This window comes from Bubalus kerabau, chromosome 5 (genome assembly GCF_029407905.1).
Source record: "Bubalus kerabau isolate K-KA32 ecotype Philippines breed swamp buffalo chromosome 5, PCC_UOA_SB_1v2, whole genome shotgun sequence".
In the NCBI taxonomy this organism is placed as follows: Eukaryota; Metazoa; Chordata; class Mammalia; order Artiodactyla; family Bovidae; genus Bubalus; species Bubalus kerabau.
In genome coordinates this window covers 27953098-27972433 of record NC_073628.1, presented here as the reverse complement: position 1 = coordinate 27972433, position 19336 = coordinate 27953098, and the positions used below count along the sequence as shown (strand labels likewise).

General features: G+C 36.8%; 1 protein-coding gene across 7 annotated transcripts in view; it reads right to left on the bottom strand.

Annotated features, from left to right (window-relative positions):
* Positions 1–19336, bottom strand: part of PRMT3 (protein arginine methyltransferase 3) — a 153342-nt gene that overhangs the window by 50577 nt on the left and 83429 nt on the right. For 6 of the 7 annotated variants that reach the window (XM_055581347.1, XM_055581348.1, XM_055581346.1 and 3 more), the window contains exon 13: positions 17773–17859. In XM_055581347.1, coding sequence (XP_055437322.1) covers positions 17773–17859 — 87 coding nt within the window. Of the gene's footprint in view, positions 1–12360; positions 14758–17772; positions 17860–19336 lie in introns of those variants that run through there. The other variant, XM_055581353.1, reaches the window with a different exon arrangement.

Genomic DNA, 19336 nt, shown 5'->3' with positions numbered 1-19336 from the left:
GAAAACAGAAAGACAGATTAAGGTAAATATTAAGTTCTGAGCCATCTAGTATATAGAACAAAAATTTATTTTTCCAATTCTTGACTCATCTTTCCACAAGGACTGAGCGTTCCTATGAATACATACATACATACATATATATGTCTGGAAACATTGGATGTTTCAGGATTTTTTGAAGACCTGGATGCCAACATTAATGATGGTTTCTGCCAGAACATAAGTCAAAGGGAATTTGAACTCAGAAAATTACTTAGAGGTCATTACTCCAGGGATAACTGCCTGAATCAGAGAGGAAAATACCTGGTCAAACTCATTTACTATCACAACATAACAATGCTAATTGGCAGCCTCTGAGATAAGACTGGGGAGAACTCCCCTGACATCTCTAATCAAGAGTTCACTAATACTGATTATTTCATTTTTATGCTTATTGCTGTGCTGAAGACAATATTTTAGTCCTGCTTCAGTGTGATTATTTCTCTCATAAATTTATTCTCTCCCTGGGCTAACTTCAAGCATGACCCTATACCTATCTAGAATTAAACTGTGATTGTAATGTAGCTTAAGATTTTAACATTGCACTCTAATTGTATTTCAGAACTGATGTTAGAATCCTTTACTCAATTTCAGGGTTCCTCATTTTTTGGACTTCTGCACTCTGTCTGCATTGGTTAAATAATGGTTTAATATTGCTGATGATCCCTTCCACTATTCTATTCAATGAACGTGAAAAGACTTTAATAGGATGCTTTGTCTCTTATTTGAAGGGATTCAAAGTTAATATGAAGTGTGAAAGATAACTTTTTAAAATTAAGTTTTTATTAATGATATGTTTCCAAGGACAGAGAATGGAAGTAGGTAAGAAGGCAACTAAACATAGAGAATGGGTTTAAGAAATCTAGATTTTAAAAGGTTAAAACCCTCAGGGGCCCAGTTTCCCTCTGTGGCTGGGAAGACTGAAAACTAAGAGAGGATTAAGTGGAAATGTCCAAAATTTTGTAGACAATGCATAGGGTACACCTGGATTTTAATCAAATATAAAAAAATGAGAACTAACTAGAATCCCTTCAAATAAGAGACAAAGCATCCTATTACAGTAGAGTCATATATTATATAGTGGGTAAGTCACATAAGGAAAAATCTTAAGATAATCAAAATCACTCAGGAAAATCCCTTAAGGTTTTGCCCTGGAGAGTGAAATATAAACCATTCTTCAGTATGTTCAAGACAACCAGATCTCCTGGCAATGGCAAAAATCAACATTTCTTTGGTTGGAATCCAGATGAAGTAGATGGCTTTCAGGGTGTCATGCTGTATTAAAAATACAGTACTCCCCACTTACCTGCAATTTTTCTTTCTTTGGTTATCTGCTACCCAGGAAAGTACTGAATGAAAATTTCCAGAAAGCAGCACTAAGTTTTAAATTTCAAGGCCTTCTGAGTAGTGCGACAAAACCTCACGCTTTCCTGCTCCATTTCGCTCAGGCTGACAATAATCCTTCTGTCCACAGTACCACTGCAGTTTACCCTACTTATTAATTAAAGTGTCATTAATCACTTTAATAGACAACTCAGTTATCAGATTGTTGAGTAAACCTTATAGTATTTAGTAATGGCCTCGAAGTGCAAGAGTATGATGCAGACAGTTTGAACATTCCCTTATTAGGTCTAGTTATAAATTAAAGTTTACCACAGGTATGTATATATAAGAAAAAACACAGTGTATATAAAAAGTATGGTACGATCCTTGATTTTAGGCATGTCTTAGAATGTGTCCTCTGAGCATGAAGGTGACTGCTGCAAATACTTTGAGACAAGAATCACATGCAATCCAGCAAGATATTCATACTACTGATAAACTTGCAGACTGAACATAACTGAAGAAAGAACGTATGTGTTTCCCACCTCAGGCTCATTCTAGGGCACATATTCATTAAGTAAAATGGAGGGTAGTATCATCTGCACTAATTAGACCATTATTTCTCTCATGGACTCTTTTTCTTCTACTTGAATAGTTAATTTGGATTAAGTTCTACTTGCACATGATGCTACTCCACCGGATTTGATTATTAAAAAGAAAGAAGAGAAAAAAAAACTTCTAGAGCCTATCAACCTTGAGAAGTACCACAGGTTAGAAAATGCATCCTAGGGCAAGAGCAATTTGTATAATTTTATGATTGCTTTTGCTTCCACTATCATATATCATATCTGGATGGAATATGTCATAAGTCTGACTTGATAGAACCGACCATGGAAGAGTATCCTAATTTTCAACTGGAAATCACCACTTGGATATCTCAGAGGCATTTCAAATTCAACACACCAATAAATGAGCTTCTTATCCTTAACTCTAAACCTGTTCTTCTTTCAGGTTTCTTTGTCTTACAAAATAGTATCATCATTCTTCAAACAGTAAAAGAGAGAAACCATAGAGTCACCATTGTGAATTCCTTCCTTCATCCCTCCCTATCTAATCCATCCTCAAGTCTGGACATTTTACCTTCTGCTGCTGCTGCTGCTAAGTCACTTCAGTCGTGTCCGACTCTGTGTGACCCCATGGACTGCAGCCCACCAAGCTCCCCTGTCCCTGGGATTCTCCAGGCAAGAACAATGGAGTGGGTTGCCATTGCCTTCTCCAGTGCATGAAAGTGAAAAGTGAAAGTGAAGTCACTCAGTCATGTCCAACTCTTAGCGACTCCATGGACTGCAGCCCACCAGGCTCCTCTGTCCATGGGATTTCCCAGGCAAGAGTACTGGAGAGGGGTGCCATTGCCTTCTCCGTTTTACCTTCTAGGTAGCTCTCAAACACATACACTTTTCTCCATCTCCACTAAAGCTATCTTTATGTAAGTCTATTTCTTGTCTGAGGTACTGTGACAGCGGACCCATCAGTTCAGTTCAGTCACTCAGTCGTGTCCAACTCTTTGCGGCCCCAGGGACTGCAGCATGCCAGGCTTCCCTGTCCATCACCAACACCCAGAGCTTACTCAAACTCATGTCCATCGCGTCAGTGATGCCATCCAACCATTCCATCCCCGTCATCCACTTCTACTCCTGCTGTCAATCTTTCCCAGCAGCAGGGTCTTTTCCAATGAGTCCGTTCTTTGCATCAGGTGGCCAAAGTATTGGAGTTTCAGCTTCAGCATCAGTCCTTCCAATGAATATTCAGGACTGATTTCCTTTAGGATGGACTGGTTTGAACTCCTTGCAGCCCAAGGAACTCTCAAGTCTTCTCCAACATGACAGTTCAAAAGCATCAACTCTTTGGTGCTCAGTTTTCTTTACAGTCCAACTCTCACATCCATATATATATTCTAGTCTAATTGTTCTTCATACTCCATCCATGATCTTTTCAAGTGCCCTTCAGGTCACATCATTCTCTTTAACAAAAACCTCCATTATTTCCCACTGATTTAAGGAAAAGTGTAAACAGCACAGGTGCTAAATGACCTGGACAGCTTACCACTTTTCTTCAACAGTAGTCTACGTCTTCCAGCCACACTGGGCTTCTCTGAACTCCTTTCACTCACCAAGTTTCTGACCAAAGGGGGCCCTTTTGTGGTTTGTTCTTTATAAACTTTTTAACCGAAATATTATATACATGCAAAACTATAGCTGTTTCTTTTAGCTCAATGTAAGAATCATTTATTTTAAAAAAATATTTTACTGAAGAATACAAGAATAAAACATACAACACACATCTAAAAGTGAGGAAATCATTGACAGAGCCCAGTGAACTTTACAGTGAGCCTTTACAAAGTAAAGACACTCAACTGTTACCCAGATCAAGATGCAGGGCCTCTATTATTCCCCTTCCAATGATGAAGCTATTTCAAATCCTAAAAGATGATGCTGTTAAAGTGCTATACTCAATATGCCAGCAAATTTGGGAAACTCAGCAGTGGCCACAGGACTGGTAAAGGTCAGTTTTCAGTCTAATCCAAAAGAAAGGCAATGCCAAAGAGTGTTCAAACTACCACACAATTGCACTCATTTCACATGCCAGCAGAGTAATGCTCAAAATCCTCCAAGCCAGGCTTCAACAGTACATGAACCAAAAACTTCCAGATGTTCAAGCTGGATTTAGAAAAGGCAGAGGAACTAAAGAACAAATTGCAAACATCTGCATCATAGAAAAAATAAGAGAATTCCAGAAAAATATCTACTTCTGCTTTACTGACTATGCCAAAGACTTTGTGTGGATCTCAACAAACTCTGGAAAACTCTGAAAGAGATGGGAATACCAGACCACCTGACCTGCCTCCTGAGAAATCTGTATGCGGGTCAAGAAGCAACAGTTAAAACTAGACATGGAACAACGGACTGGTTCCAAATTGGGAAAGAAGTATGTCAAGGCTGTTTACTGTTACCATGCTTATTTAACTTATATGCAGAGTATATAATGCGAAATGCCAGGCTGGATAAAGCACAAGCTGGAATCGAGACTGCCGGGGAAAATATCAATAAGCTCAAATATGCAGATGACAACACCCTTATGGCAGAAAGTGAAGAGGAACTGAAGAGCCTTTTGATGAAGGTGAAAGAAGAGAGTGAAAAAGCTGGCTTAAAACTCAAAATTCAAAAAACAAGTATCATGGCATCCAGTCCCATCACTTCATGGCAAACAGATGGAGAAAGAATGGAAACAGTGACAGACTTTATTTTCTTGGACTCCAAAATCACTTATTTTCTTGGACTCCAAAATCACTGCAGACAATGACTGCAGCCATGAAATTAAAAGATACTCGTTCTTTGGAAGAAAAGCTATGACAAACACAGAAAGCCTATTAAAAGCAGAGATATTACTTTGCCAACAAAGGTCCATCTAGTCAAAGCTATGGTTTGCTACGGTTTTTCCAGTAGTCATGTACAGATGTGAGAATTGGACCATAAAGAAAGCTGAGCGCTGAGGAATTGATGCTTTTGAGTTGTGGTATTGGAGAAAACTCTTGGGAGTCCCTTGGACTGCAAGGAGATCAAACGAGTCAATCCTAAAGGAAATCAATCGTGAATATTCATTGGAATATGATGCTAAAGCTGAAGCTCCAACACTTTGGCCACCTGATGCAAAGAACAGACTCACTGGAAAAGACCCTGCTGCTGGGAAAGATTGATGGCAGGAGGAGAAGGGGACGACAGAGGATGAGATGGTTGGATGGCATCACCGACTCGACAGACACAAGTCTGAGCAAGCTACAGGAGTTGGTGATGGACAGGGAAGCCTGGTGTGCTGCAGTCCATGGGGTCACAAAGAGTTGGACATGACTGAGCGATTGAACTGATCTGAATCATTAAGTCCTCCCACAAAATGTAACCATTATTCTGATGTTTATCACTATACTAATTTAGCTTTTTATGCAAATTTAAAGGCAAAAGCTTTTGTGTATTTGGCTTTCTCCCCTCCTTTTTCATGAATGTTCTATTTATGAAATTCATCCATGTCATAGTGTCCAGTCAAGATCACATTTTTCTCCCCACTGATGTATATTACTTCATAAATATACTGCACCGTTTATCCATTCTACTACTGATGAATGTCTGGCTTACTCCTGGTCTAGGTTTCCAGAAACAATGCTGCAATAGAATTCTTGTATAGGTCTTTTTGGTGAACATATGAACACATGTCTAAGTGTGAAAACGAGAAGCACAGTGCAAGCATGTGTTTAGCCTTGGTAGCTACAGCAGAGAGCTGAGTTTTGCAGAAACAATGTAGGCTAGCACCTTTGCCTCATCACTCTTATGCGTTTCTTAGAATACTGTTGTTAGTATGATTGTTTAAAAAGATTGGACTACGAAAAAACTTCAAACATATACACGATTATAGAACCTGAGCACCTATCAGCTATATACAACAGTGACCAATATTTGGCACGTTTGCTCCATATACTCTCCCTCTGCTTCCCCCTTTTTTGCTCAACTATCTTGAAGCAAATGCCTGACACGTCATTTCTCCCTTACCTGTGTACATCTCTAAAAAATATGAACATTTCCTTATATAACTACAATACCTTTATCACATGTAACTAAATTTTCAATAATTCCTTGGTATTATCTAATATCCACAAAGCGAACTTTAACATCTATCTCCCCCATTAATGCCTCATGAAGAGAAGAGCTGCTTGTTCTGGCTTATTACTATATTCCCAATGCCTTGTAGCTCTTAACACATCCTACTACTCAAAAACCAGTTCATGGAAATAGATATAAGTATTCTCAACAACATCTAAGCCTAACTCCAAAGGTTCACAGAGAGAACAGGAAGTTCAGGACCAGGCTCTAGACTGTATGGTCATTCATTAAAGTAGAAACCTAAAACTGACTGTAGAGGTGGAATCTCATTAGAAATGCTCTCCCTCTAAGACATAAAACTTACTTAATGAAGCCTGTTAAAATATATAGCAGATGTCCCATTAAAATCTATGATGCAAGTTCAAGACAAATCTTACTATTTTGAAGCAGTGCAGATGTGTTTTAATAATTAGTTTCTTTAGCTGATTAGCTCTACTGGGTCAAAATTAGGTCAATTTGCACCCAAAAGTACTAAGAACTGATTCAATACCAAGGAATGAGTTTAAAATTAGTAGGCTTCACGTGTCAGGAATTTTTCAAAAGCTTTAAAAGAAGACTTAAAGAATACAATTGCAAATAAATGGGCTCATTTTCATGTTTCTTCTTAAACCATTAGAAAAATTTAAAGCTTAATTAAAACATAAAATGAAAACAAGGAGTACCATGAGTACTCCTTGAGAACCATGAAAGTTTGAATGGCAAACATTTTAAAGTTTCTTTTATAACATCTATATTATCCTTAAAAAACTGTAACTCAAGACCTGTTCTAAGTACCAGTGACTCTTAAATATGTTTCTACTGTTTATCAAGTATATCATACTTTTTTAAAATAGAAAAAAAAAGAACTGAGAGATAACACATAATTCAGTTTCAGTTAACTTTTATTTTCATAAAATTCTACTTTTCCTAACTTAAAATCATAAATACTGTAACTTTTAAAAAAAAAATTTCATTTACTCTTCCTAATTTAAAAAAAAAAAAGTTGAATAAGCAGACACAGATTTATCTTCCAGATTTTTAAAGATTTATCTTTAAAAACCCAGGGTTTTTAAAACAAAGCTTTCAGGGACTTCTCTTTCCAGTGTACAAAAGACCCTCTTCTCAACCTGATACAGCTACTACAACAAAACACTGAGTAAATGGAACAACTATATTTTTCAACCATCAAAGAGCTTTGGATACAAATAAGTAAAAGTAAGGGATTAGCACTTCCTAGTCGAGCAAACAGTTGCTTTCACCTGAGAGCATCTATCCAATGCAGGGGCAAAGAAGCAAAAATGTCACGGCATAGCAACCTTGCTGGTTCAAGGAAAAACCAACCAATTTTTAATGTTCAAGTCTAGGGTAGTATGGTGCAGTGGCTTCTGGAAAATTCTCAAAGGCTTGGCTAGTCCTCTCTGCAAGCTAAGAAAGTTGATGAAGCTGGTGCTTATACTAGAAAGTAGGAAGAGAGAGGTTTTCTTGAGGTGTTTAGATCGCAAAGCCAAAATCATCTGCAACCACACGGTTCACTGGCACCATTAGCATGGTCTTGCTATTCAGCTCTCTTGTTATTCCACAAACTCTTGTCCAGGAAGATGAGGCAGTTTGTTTCAGGTACCTCAAGAAAATCCATGTATATGAACAATAACCTTGTTACCCTGACAGTAAAATACCCTCTTCTCAAACAGAAGGCTCAACTACACTGTTAACTCTTCAAAACTCAAGCTGAAACCCAACCATTACTATGTCTATGGTCAACCAAAAAAAAAGCACAATGTGAGAGTTGCTGCTGCCAAGTCACTTCAGTCGTGTCCGACTCTGTGTGACCCCATAGACAGCAGCCCACCAGGCTCCCCCGTCCCTGGGATTCTCCAGGCAAGATCACTGGAGTGGGTTGCCATTTCCTTCTCCAATGCGTGAAAGTGAAGTCGCTCAGTTGTGTCCAACTCTTAGCGACCCCATGGACTACAGCCTACCAGGCTCCTCCGTCCATGGGATTTTCCAGGCAAGAGTATTGGAGTGGGGTACCACTGCCTTCTCCTGTGAGAGTTGTGAGTTACCTTATTTGGGGCAAAATGAGGACTAAAGCCCAGGAGACAGCATCTTAAGACAGCTCTGAGGAATTGCTTTGAAGAGATGGGGTGGGGAGGGTTAGTACACCTGTCATTTTGGTGAAGGGGGACATGTGCAGTCAAGGACACATTTGGGCAGAGAGTTGCTGCTAGTCACGAGAAAGCTGTTGCTAGCCATGAGGAACAGATGTCTCCTTCAATGATTTTAGTGCTTCTCTAGATAAGAGGGATGCAAGAAACTGGTCTCATAAAATCTTACCAAAATATCTATCTGCACGCCCCTGTTTTTCCCAGAGCACGGAGGGCATCATTCCACTCTGAACTCTTAAGAGTGTTAAAGGTCAGTGACTGCAGTAGCTAGTGACCTTGCGGAGGCAGAAGGCAATTGACAATTTTTGACTGGCATCATGAACCATGCCAAACCCAGAGCAGAACCTTTCCTCTCCCCTCTAATCCCTTGCTCTGAAATGAGAGATCCTTCAAAAATCAGATCTCCTAAACCTTACAAATATCCTGATTTTGTTCTCCTCCCTAAAGTCAGCTTCATTTTGATGGTCTTTCTATGAAGTTGGAAAAAGGCAGAAGTCTAATTTTATGCTCAAGACCAAGTAAATTAACTGCAGTAGAATCTAGACCCAATCAAGCTCAACTTCAGATTAGATAAAAGGGATCAGGTCCTCAGAGTAGCTACCAGACAGAGGTAAGTAAAGGTCCTTCTAGGTGAAAATATTAGATAAGTCTGTACTATCTTTTAACTTGTGTTGGTCAAAAAGTTAGTTCAGATTTTTCTATGGGATCTTATGAAAAAAACCGGAGCAAACTTTTTGGCCAACCCAACACAATGACTAGCATAAAATACAAAGGTATGAAAAATGAGAAGAAATAGGAAAATCTGACCCACAGTCAAAAGAAAAAGCAATAGAAGTACAATCACAGGCAGCTCATAGAATCAGTAAACAGGTCTTAAAAGAATTATTATATATATGTTAAGCAATTAAGATAAAAAGATTAACCAAAGTGGTTAGAAAGACAAAATATAACTCAAAAAAATCAAAATAAGAATGCTAGAACTAAAAAACATGGTATTTAAAATGAAAATATTTATTGGTGACCTTAGCAATAGAAAGAATACAGATAAAGAAAAGACTAGCGAATTAAAAATTAGGTGAACAAAAATTATCCCAAAGTCAAGTTATTACATGGCTACCATACCTCAGCTTTCTGTCAGTCTTTTCATCCTTGGAAACAGAAGAGACTTTCTTGTTTAAAATACAAATCTTTTTTTTTTTTTTTTGAGGGGGCAATGATTTTTATCGTTCTTTGTCATGAAATCTTGGCTATAAAATCTGATCACCAACTGTAATTTTTCCATCAGAAAAATACCTCACTTCTGAGCCCCCAAACTCAGACCACCCTATTCATCCCTCTATATTCCTATCTTCACTTTTCATACTAAAATCTAGTCAGTCAGTACCTGCCTCCTCTCACTTAAGTGTCTTTTCAGGATACAGGAGAGATTTTTTGGTTGTTGTTATCTGTGACCAAACATTTCAAACAAGTATCTGGCACATGGTCAGCATTTCATATTTGTTTAACAAACTGAAATATCTGTTGATACAAAATTTTACATTGTTATAAAGATTTTAAAAGTTACATTAAAAACCAAATAGCTCTCAAATGCCACTGAACTCTTGCACTTTGATAAAATTCAAAATAAAGACTTTATTGTAAGAGATCATTAAATCCAAAATAAAGGTTACTAAATCCAAATATTTAAAAAGTCTAATTTTTTAAATTTAATCCACTGTTTTATGTTTAACAAGTGCAGTAAAAAAAATGGCTGGAAAAATATTCTTCTTTAAATGAGGTTTAAAATCATATTAAGGAAAGTTTATACAAACTGAACATTATTCTAGTCCATGCCAATATAGAGGTAGAACAAAAGAAAACATAATGCTAAAATTAAGATGTAAAAATGATCGCTTTAAGAGATGATGCATTAAATAAAAAATCTTTACATGTCAAAGATATTATATATGTGAGCATGTAATCTGATATAACTAGCTTAAGTATTTTCATTTTTAAGGTATAAACAACTCATTTTTATATGAAAGGAACTATGAGAAGTCATTTAATGTATACCCAGGATTAGGAAAAAGGATGCTTTTCTGTATCTTTATGGAGCTTATTCAAACCGATAGCAATACAAATGCTGCTAGAATACAGAGTAAGAGAACATTACACAATTATATAAATGGCATTAAAAAATAAACCTTAACTCACAAGATAAAACACACTGGTTCTAAATTATATAGCCTTAAATCATTTGCTTCTGAACACCTATGAAATTTCCATGAAAATAATGGACTTTATTGTTCATTTACTGCAAGGTTAGACAGGCTGATATGATAGGTAGGAAGTCAGTTGCTAACTAAAGCTGCATTCAATTCAGTTTAGTCTCTCAGTCGTGTCCAACTCTTTGTGACCCTATGAATCACAGCACACCAGGCCTCCCTGTTCATCGAGTCAGTGATGCCATCCAGCCATCTCATCCTCTGTCGTCCCCTTCTCCTCCTGCCCCCAATCCCTCCCAGAATCAAAGTCTTTTCCAATGAGTCAACTCTTCGCATGAGGTGGCCAAAGTACTGGAGTTTCAGCTTTAGCACCATTCCTTCCAAAGAAATCCCAGGGCTGATCTCCTTCAGAATGGACTGGTTGGATTTCCCTGCAGTCCAATGGACTCTCAAGAGCCTTCTCCAACACCACACTTCAAAAGCATCAATTCTTCGGCGCTCAGCTTTCTTCACAGTCCAACTCTCACAGCCATACATGACCACTGGAAAAACCATAGCCTTGACTAGACAGACCTTTGTTGGCAAAGTAATGTCTCTGCTTTTGAATATGCTATCTAGGTTGGTCATAACTTTTCTTCCAAGGAGTAAGCGTCTTTTAATTTCATGGCTGCAGTCACCATCTGCAGTGATTTGGAGCCCCCCAAAATAAAGTCTGACACTGTTTCCCCATCTATTTCCCATGAAGTGATGGGGCCAGATGCCATGATCTTCGTTTTCTGAATGTTGAGCTTTATGGGCTTAACTACTCAGAGAAATTCTCTATCTTATTTTTTAGCTACGCATTCAGGTTTCAAGCACAAGAAAGAAAGCGTTTAATGTATTTGAAGGTTTGTACTTAGCAATACAAAACTGGGCACCTTTCTCTTAACTCTAAGAAAAGCACACCTCTTCCTCCCAGAGCAACTTTCTCCACAAAATCGGGGACCTTTTTCTTCACTTAAGAAAGCCATACCTCTTCCTCCCCGGAGTAACTTTTTCCATCTCTTTACCAGACATTGCTTTTTATTTCCCATATTTTAATTAATTCTTCTGATTATGTAACAGAATAACTAAATTCCAATTAGGCACTCATCCTCTCTTAACACCTTTATTAATGGATTATTACCAAGTAACCAGGCAAATAATCTAAAAAGTAGCCTTGAAGACTAGGCTTGCAGAGTAGCTCCAGACAGTTGTTAGGTGAAGAGGTTAAGGAGTTGGCACTCTGTCAAAGAGCAAATGCTAAATGCCAGGCTGGATGAAGCACAAGCTGGAATCAAGATTGCCAGAGAAATATCAATAACCTCAGATATGCAGATGATACCACTCTTATGGCAGAAAGCAAAGAGGAACAAAAGAGCCTCTTGATGAAGGTGAAAAGGAGAATGAAATAGCTGGCTTAAAACAACATTCAAAAAACTAAGATTATGGCATCTCATCCCATCTCGTAGCAAGTAGATGGGGAAACAATGGAAACAGTGACAGACTTTATTTTCTTGGGCTCTAAAATTACTGCAGACTGTAACTGCAGCCATGACATTTAAAGACACTTACTCCCTGGAAGAAGAGCTATGACAAACCTAGACAGCGTATTAAGACAGCATATTAAAAAGCAGAGATATCACTTTAATGACAAAGGTCCATATAGTCAAAGTTAAGGTTTATGCACTAGTCTCATATGGATATGAGACTTGGACCATAAAGAAGGATAAGCACCGAAGAAGTGATGCTTTCAAACTGTGGTGTTGGAGAAGGCTCTTGAGAGTCCCTTGGATTGCAAGGAGATCCAACCAGTCCATCCTAAAGGAAATCAGTCCTGAATGTTCATTGGAAGGACTGATGCTGAAGCCCCGATACTTTGGCCACCTGATGTGAGGAGCCGACTCATTGGAAAAGACCCTGATGCTGGGAAAGATTGAAGGCAGGAGGGGAAGGGGATGAAAGAGTACGAGAAGGCTGGATGGCATCACTGATGCAATGGACATGAGTTTGAACAAGCTCTGGGAGATGGTGAAGGACAGGGAAGCCTGGTGTGCTGCAGTCCATGGGGTGGCAAAAGTCGGATACGACTGAGTGACTAAACAACGACAACAGCAAAAGAGCCAAAGATACCTGGAGTAGATATGGGTGGATGGTTGAGATTCACAAACAATGAAAATGCAATACAAGCATTAGGCCATAAAATCTCACTCAAGTCAGGTTCATGTTAGCGTAACATACTTGGAAGGAAAGGAGGGTTTTACGAAATGTACACGATTAATCAAACAACTATAAGCTTACTCTGACAGGGTAAAGAAAAGATTTTTCTAAGATATACTTTTTCTTTGCTGCAAAGAGGATGGACTATGGGGCTTACTGTGTCCTATGAGTCTGTCAGTCCTACCCCCGATAAAGAGCACACTGTGATCATACACATTCTCTTCCCTCTCCCTCTCAACAACTGCTAGACTACTGGCTGGGAATAAGATTTTTCAAACCTGTTTCAAATAGAGAACATGCAACCTCCTGTCTTTCACACCTGGAAGAACTCATTCATAACGTTTCTCAATGTTCCTTTAATAGTTTGTATGATCCCACTATGAAAGTTTCTTTGGATTAGGAAAGAGTAAGTGTATTGCTCAAAATATTACAGTGATTTACCTTTTTCTTCATCCATAAAATGGGAATATTAGTATCCATGTCAACTAGTCATTATGCAAACTAAATGAAATAATGCTTTTAAAGTGATTAGCACATTGCCTGACATACAAATGTTCAATGCCTGCTAGATATTATCACCATCAAAGATAATTTATATTGACTATTTGAGCACATAGTATCACAGGAGTTAGCATAAACGTTGAGTACTAAAATTTTTATCTTCAAAACTTGGCACGCAACCAATAAATATGATTTAAGACTATACATTCCTCTCAAGGTGAGTTACAGAACTATGTTATTTAGCAGTGTGATCACACACATATGGGTCCCCTCCAATCTCCTGCCACCTTTCTCTCAAACTCTGGGCCAGTCTCAATCCAGACTTTTACATTACAATCATTCAGGCAAGTTGGGAATAAAAATGTAATTCTAAATGGTTCTTCACAGATATGGAACTCCAAATGTACAAGGACAAATGCAATAACACCTATTTGACACATTATTTTTCAACATAAACATTTTGATTACAATCTTTGGATTAAACAGACTACCAGTTTTTTCCCTTTTTTCATTCTATTTTACTCTTTTAAATATACAAAATAAAACTAAGATCATCAAAGGATAAATACAATTTCTTTTAACATAAAGCTTCTTTCTTGTACTCTATCCCAAATAACAATAAAAATAATTCTATATAGGTATCTCCTGCTTTTCAAAAGTTCACTTTACACCATGTCCCTTTTAAAAAAGACCTACGTTACTATGTTTTCCCTAACAGAAATAAATTTGAAGAGGATTTTTGCTTTTACAAAAAAAGGTGAAAAGCAAAAGTAGCCTTCAGTGTTTGTTCTGCAGAGTGCCACACTCCTTTGCCAGGATTCACACTAGGCATCTCAGCATCAAGCCACCAGAGCTATGAATTGCATCTACACTTTACACCAATTTAGCTTATGCATCTTTAGCAAGATGTGGTTCCAAGGTAACTTTCTTCGCTTTACACCATTTCAGTTTACAAAAAGTTCCACAGAACACTCTACTTTCAGAGAGCAAGGGAACCCAGCTTATGTGTTATGATACTTTCTCCAGCCTAACACTTCTGTGGCTAAAAGTATTTTCCAAGAGTTTCTGTAACTAGGGTACAACATAATCTGCATTCAGCTATGTAGAGGTGTTGAATGAAGATTTGTAAGGAGGAACTGGACAGCATGAGTTGGGTGGTGGGTAGAGGACAGGAATAGAATGGCAGTGAAGTGGTTATGCATCTGGGGCTGTCATTGGTGGTACCTCAGTGGGCCAAGGGTACTGGGGCTTATAGGGCCTGCAGTGGGGAAGACAGCTTTTGTAGCAGGCGAGTTCTAAGGTGGTGTGGTTCTATAAGTTGTTTCTGGAAGTTCAAAATGTAGCCTATCCTTTAGCTCTGCCACTGTGTCTGGAAATCCTCTTATTTTCTTTAGCAAATTCTTTCTGCTTAAACAAGCTTATCTGGATTCCGTTGTCTGAAACTAAGAACCTCAAATGATACCCAGAAAATAAAAAACATTTCAATAAAACTCAATAAACTCATATAAATAAAGTTCAAAAATATGCACAACTAAAAACAAACACAGTCTTGAAGTCTTCACAAGTTTCATATTTGCTCTACTTTGATTTGTGTGGAGATCACTGCAAGTAGATTTGAAATAATATTGTTTAATAGTAGTGGTAATACAACAAGTAACTTCTAAGAGTTACTTTATAGATCAATGGCCATTAATCAAGCTCTCTTTTAGACAGTCTCTCTTCAGCAAGCAGTGTAGGCAAAGTTGGACAGTCACATGTAAATCAATGAAATTAGAACATATCCTCACACCATACTCAAAAATAAACTCAAAACGGCTTAAAGATTTAAACATAAGACATGACCCCATAAAACTAGAAGGGAATATAGGCAAGATATTCTCTCACATAAATTGTACCACTGTTTTCTTAGGGCAGTCTCCCAAGGCAATAGAAGTAAAAGGAAAAATAAACAAATGGGACCTACTCAAACATAAGCTTTTGCACAGCAAAGGAAACCATAAGCAAAAGAAAACACAACCTACAGACCGGGAGGAAAGATGACAACCACCACCACCACCAAGGGACTAATCTCCAAACTATACAACAGCTCATGCAGCTCAGGAACAAAAAACCAGCTCAACCAAAAAAGGGGCAGAAGACCTAAATAAATGACCTAAATAAGGACCTAAATTTCTCCAAAGAACACATACAGATGGCCGACAGGCACATGAAAAGATGCTCAATATCACTAATTATTAAAGGAATGTAAATCAAATCTCAGTCGGTAAAGAGTCTGCCTGCAATGCGGGTGCCCTGGGTTTGATCCCTGGGTTGGGAAGATCCCCTGGAGAAGGAAATGGCAACCCACTCCAGAATTCCTGCCTGGAGAATTCCATGGACAGAGGAGGCCAGTGGGCTACAGTCCATGGGGTCACAAAGAGTTGGACATGACTGAATGACTTTCACTTTTCAAATCAAAACTACAACAAGGTACCACCTCACACCAGTCAGAATGGTCACCATTAAAAATCAACAAATAACAAATGCTGGAGAGGGTGTGGAGAAAAGGGAATCCTCCTACATTGTTGGTGGGAATGTACATTGGTATAGCTACTATGGAAAGCCGTATGGAGGTTGCTAAAAAAACTAAAAACAGAGCTACCATGTGATTCAGCAATTCCACTCCTAGGCACATATCTAGAAAAAATTATAACTCAAAAAGATACACGTACCCCTATGTTCATAATAGCACTATTCATAATAACCGAAACACGAAAGCAACCTAAATGTTGACAGATGAATGGATAAAAAAGATGAGGTACAGATATACACAATGGAATACTCCTTAGCCATAGAAAAAGAATGAGATAATGCCATTTGCAGCAACAAGGATGGACCTAGAGATTATCATACTAACTGAAATAAGTCAGAGGACAAATATAATATGACATCAATTATATGTGGAATCTAAAATATGACACAAATGAAATTACCTACAAAACAGAAACAGACCCATGGATACAGAGAACAGACTGTGATTTGGTGTAGTGGGGAGGGATGGAGTGGGTGGTTGGGATTAGCAGATGCAAAGTATTATATACAGAATGGATAAACAACAAGGTCCTACTGTATACCACAGGGAACTATATTCAACATCATATAATAAACCATAATGAAAAAGAATATGAAAAAGAATGTATATATATGTATAACTGAATCACTCTGCTGCACAGCAGAAATTAACACATTTGTAAATCAACCACACTTCAATAAAATATTTTTTTTAAAAACGAGGTCATTTTTAACACTCAAGGATTATGAATATCAAAACACAAAGTAAGTCTAGGAGTTAAAGGCTGTAGTCTGTAATTTCAACTAACCAAATAACTTCAGTTTCTATTAATAAAAATCAGAATTAGAAAGTCTGGGATAAATGGGAAAAATGAAATTTTGCTTTTCACCAACTAAATACATTAATATAATGGGTGCTTAACAATCATAAGTCTGGGATTTAGATATTTTTTTAAACTATAAAACCAACGTTGATGAAAAAAAGACTTTCTCATAACATCAAAGAATAGCTAAAACATTTTTGGATATAAAATAATTATTGGCTCAAAATGAACTGAAAAAACTCTTCAAGAAATCATATAATCTTTGTACGTTGATTTGAGCAAAGTATTTAAAAGAATCAAGTTGAAGAGTCAAAGTTTACATGACCATAATCTGTTTCACAGTTTCTGACGATACGGTTTTCAATAAAATTTTTCATTTTGAAGATATAGTTAGTATTTTTTAAACCATGTAATTAAATTTTAAGATCATAAAAATATACCTATAATACCTATGTAAATTTATACATTGGTAAGGAAAGGTCCACATTTTGTTAACATTCTAAGTCTCCTGGTAAAGGTATATACTGTAAACTTAGTGTTAATACACATTTAGAAATTATTTAAGAAAAATTAATGTATTTTAGTAATAACATTTCTGGCTACATTGTAGGTGTTTTCACATGTTATATCTCACTAATCTATATAATTAGTCTTCAACACAGAAAGAATAACCATTTTTCTTAAAGCAGTTAATTAGTCTGCAGTACTTATTACCTAGGTAAGCTGAACAAAGTAACAAACTATGGAGTGGCAGAACCAAATGTGAATCTAGATTTGTCTAACTTTTCTAAAACATCTACTTATTTCTATTAGAGCAGGCTGAATCTTTCAAGACAGGTACACCATCAGTTTCTTCATTATTTTTCTCACAGGAATATAAAATATTATACCAAATAATCATCTTATTTCCATCTAAATTGAGTGTTAAGAGTCAGTGAGAGGAGCAGGGCATTTCACTTTTATCTATGAAGATAAAGTTGAGTGTTCTCCATTAATTATGTAAGTAACAGTGAAGAGTTTATAAAGAAATATCACTATGTAAACATGGTTTCCTAATACTCTCTCTTCTCAACTTTCTGAAGTCTACTGACTTATTAAAACAGATCTATTCAACAGACAGATTCGATAGACTGTCAAAGGCAATAGTCTTTTTCATTTATCACAAGCCTGGTAATTAATTCATTAGCCTGCCAATCAACCACACTACTAGAGAGATTTGTGAAAGTAGAATGAAACAGCTTACCGTGCACAATGATGTCTCTGTGATTTTTAGGTTAAAATCTGAAGAAAATTCCAAATCTGAGACAGATGTCGTATGACAATCTATATGCTACCCATTAAAGAAAAGAGTAGAGGGAAGGATTTAGTAAAAATAGTAAAAACAAAATCAGAAACACATAAATATTTCTTTTTATGCAAAAAAATTACTGTACACCAATGCTTTGCAAACTTTAATCACCCACACTCTACTTTGGGGATTATTTCTAAACTTAAGGGCTACTAGCACTAATATTTAATTATATCTTCTTTTAATCAAATTAGTATTTTTTACTTAGACTTGTTATATGAATAATATATATCAAATCATGGCTCTGTTGTGCTAAAGTTTTTTCTAAGATAGATTAAGATACTCGCAAATAAAAAGTGTTTTCCTGTGTTCCAACTAAAATCATTTTGTAAACCACCAGTGGTACACATTCACAATAAATTATGTGTGGTAAGTCAATCTTTTTTGTAGGACATGCCAACTTGAAAACATATGCTATTTAGAAGAACAAGATGTTGTAGAATTCATTTTTGTAAGTGCATTTGAAGTCTGTTAGACATTAAGAACAACCATAACAATTCCAACCAATGAACAAAATCAACTATGAAGATTCACTTCAGGGAAAAAAATGGCCAAATATCCTTATTTTCCTGTTCTGTCCTAGTTCAAAGCCTTCTCCATTTCACTATGGAGAGTAGATGGACTTGGGTACAGCAGTGTGACCAAAGGATGCTGTGCTGTGAAGGCTGTCATTGGCATTTGGCTGACCATGAATAGGTTATAACACAGTGAACACAATTCACACGACTACTTGAGGCATTACTCTATTTTAAACAGTGAGAAAATTTTAAAGAAGCTACATTGTGGTTGCCTTTTATTTATAACAGGATTGGGGAATACAGAACAGGCAACATTTACCTAAACAAACAAAAAGAGAAAGGATATGTATACTTTTTAAACACCTTGGTTTATCAGTCCTAAATTTTCTATTTCAACTATCTTATTTACCCATAGCATTTTGGGGAATTAAGCCAAGAAATAACTAGAAAGAGAAATTAGCACCACAACATGGGACCCTTCTCTTTCTGTTCCATCTTAAGATTGAATTGGCTATAACCATACACCCTTCCCTGAGTGGAAGAATCCAAATAGATCCTTTACACTCAGTGTACCAGGGCACTGAACAGTCCTATAGTCATTAACCATGCTATATTTTTTTTTCTTAAAAGCTGAACGCAATTTTAATCAGTTTGTTTTCTTGTTGAGAAACTTTACATATTAAGACTTTATCCACTTAAAATTAACGAACTTTTACTGAGTATCTATTGAATATTTTGTGCCAAGAATAATTATTGATACTATGAAAGTAACAGTGTGACTAAAAAGAGACAGTGTTCTGAATTTAATACTAAACAAGCTATATTTATTTAATTATACAATTGAAATAGATAAATTAAGGAGTCTTTCACCAAAACCAACAGTACTATCACTAACCGCAAAATTACTCAACCTATGCAAATTCGACGTAGCAAATTGTCAA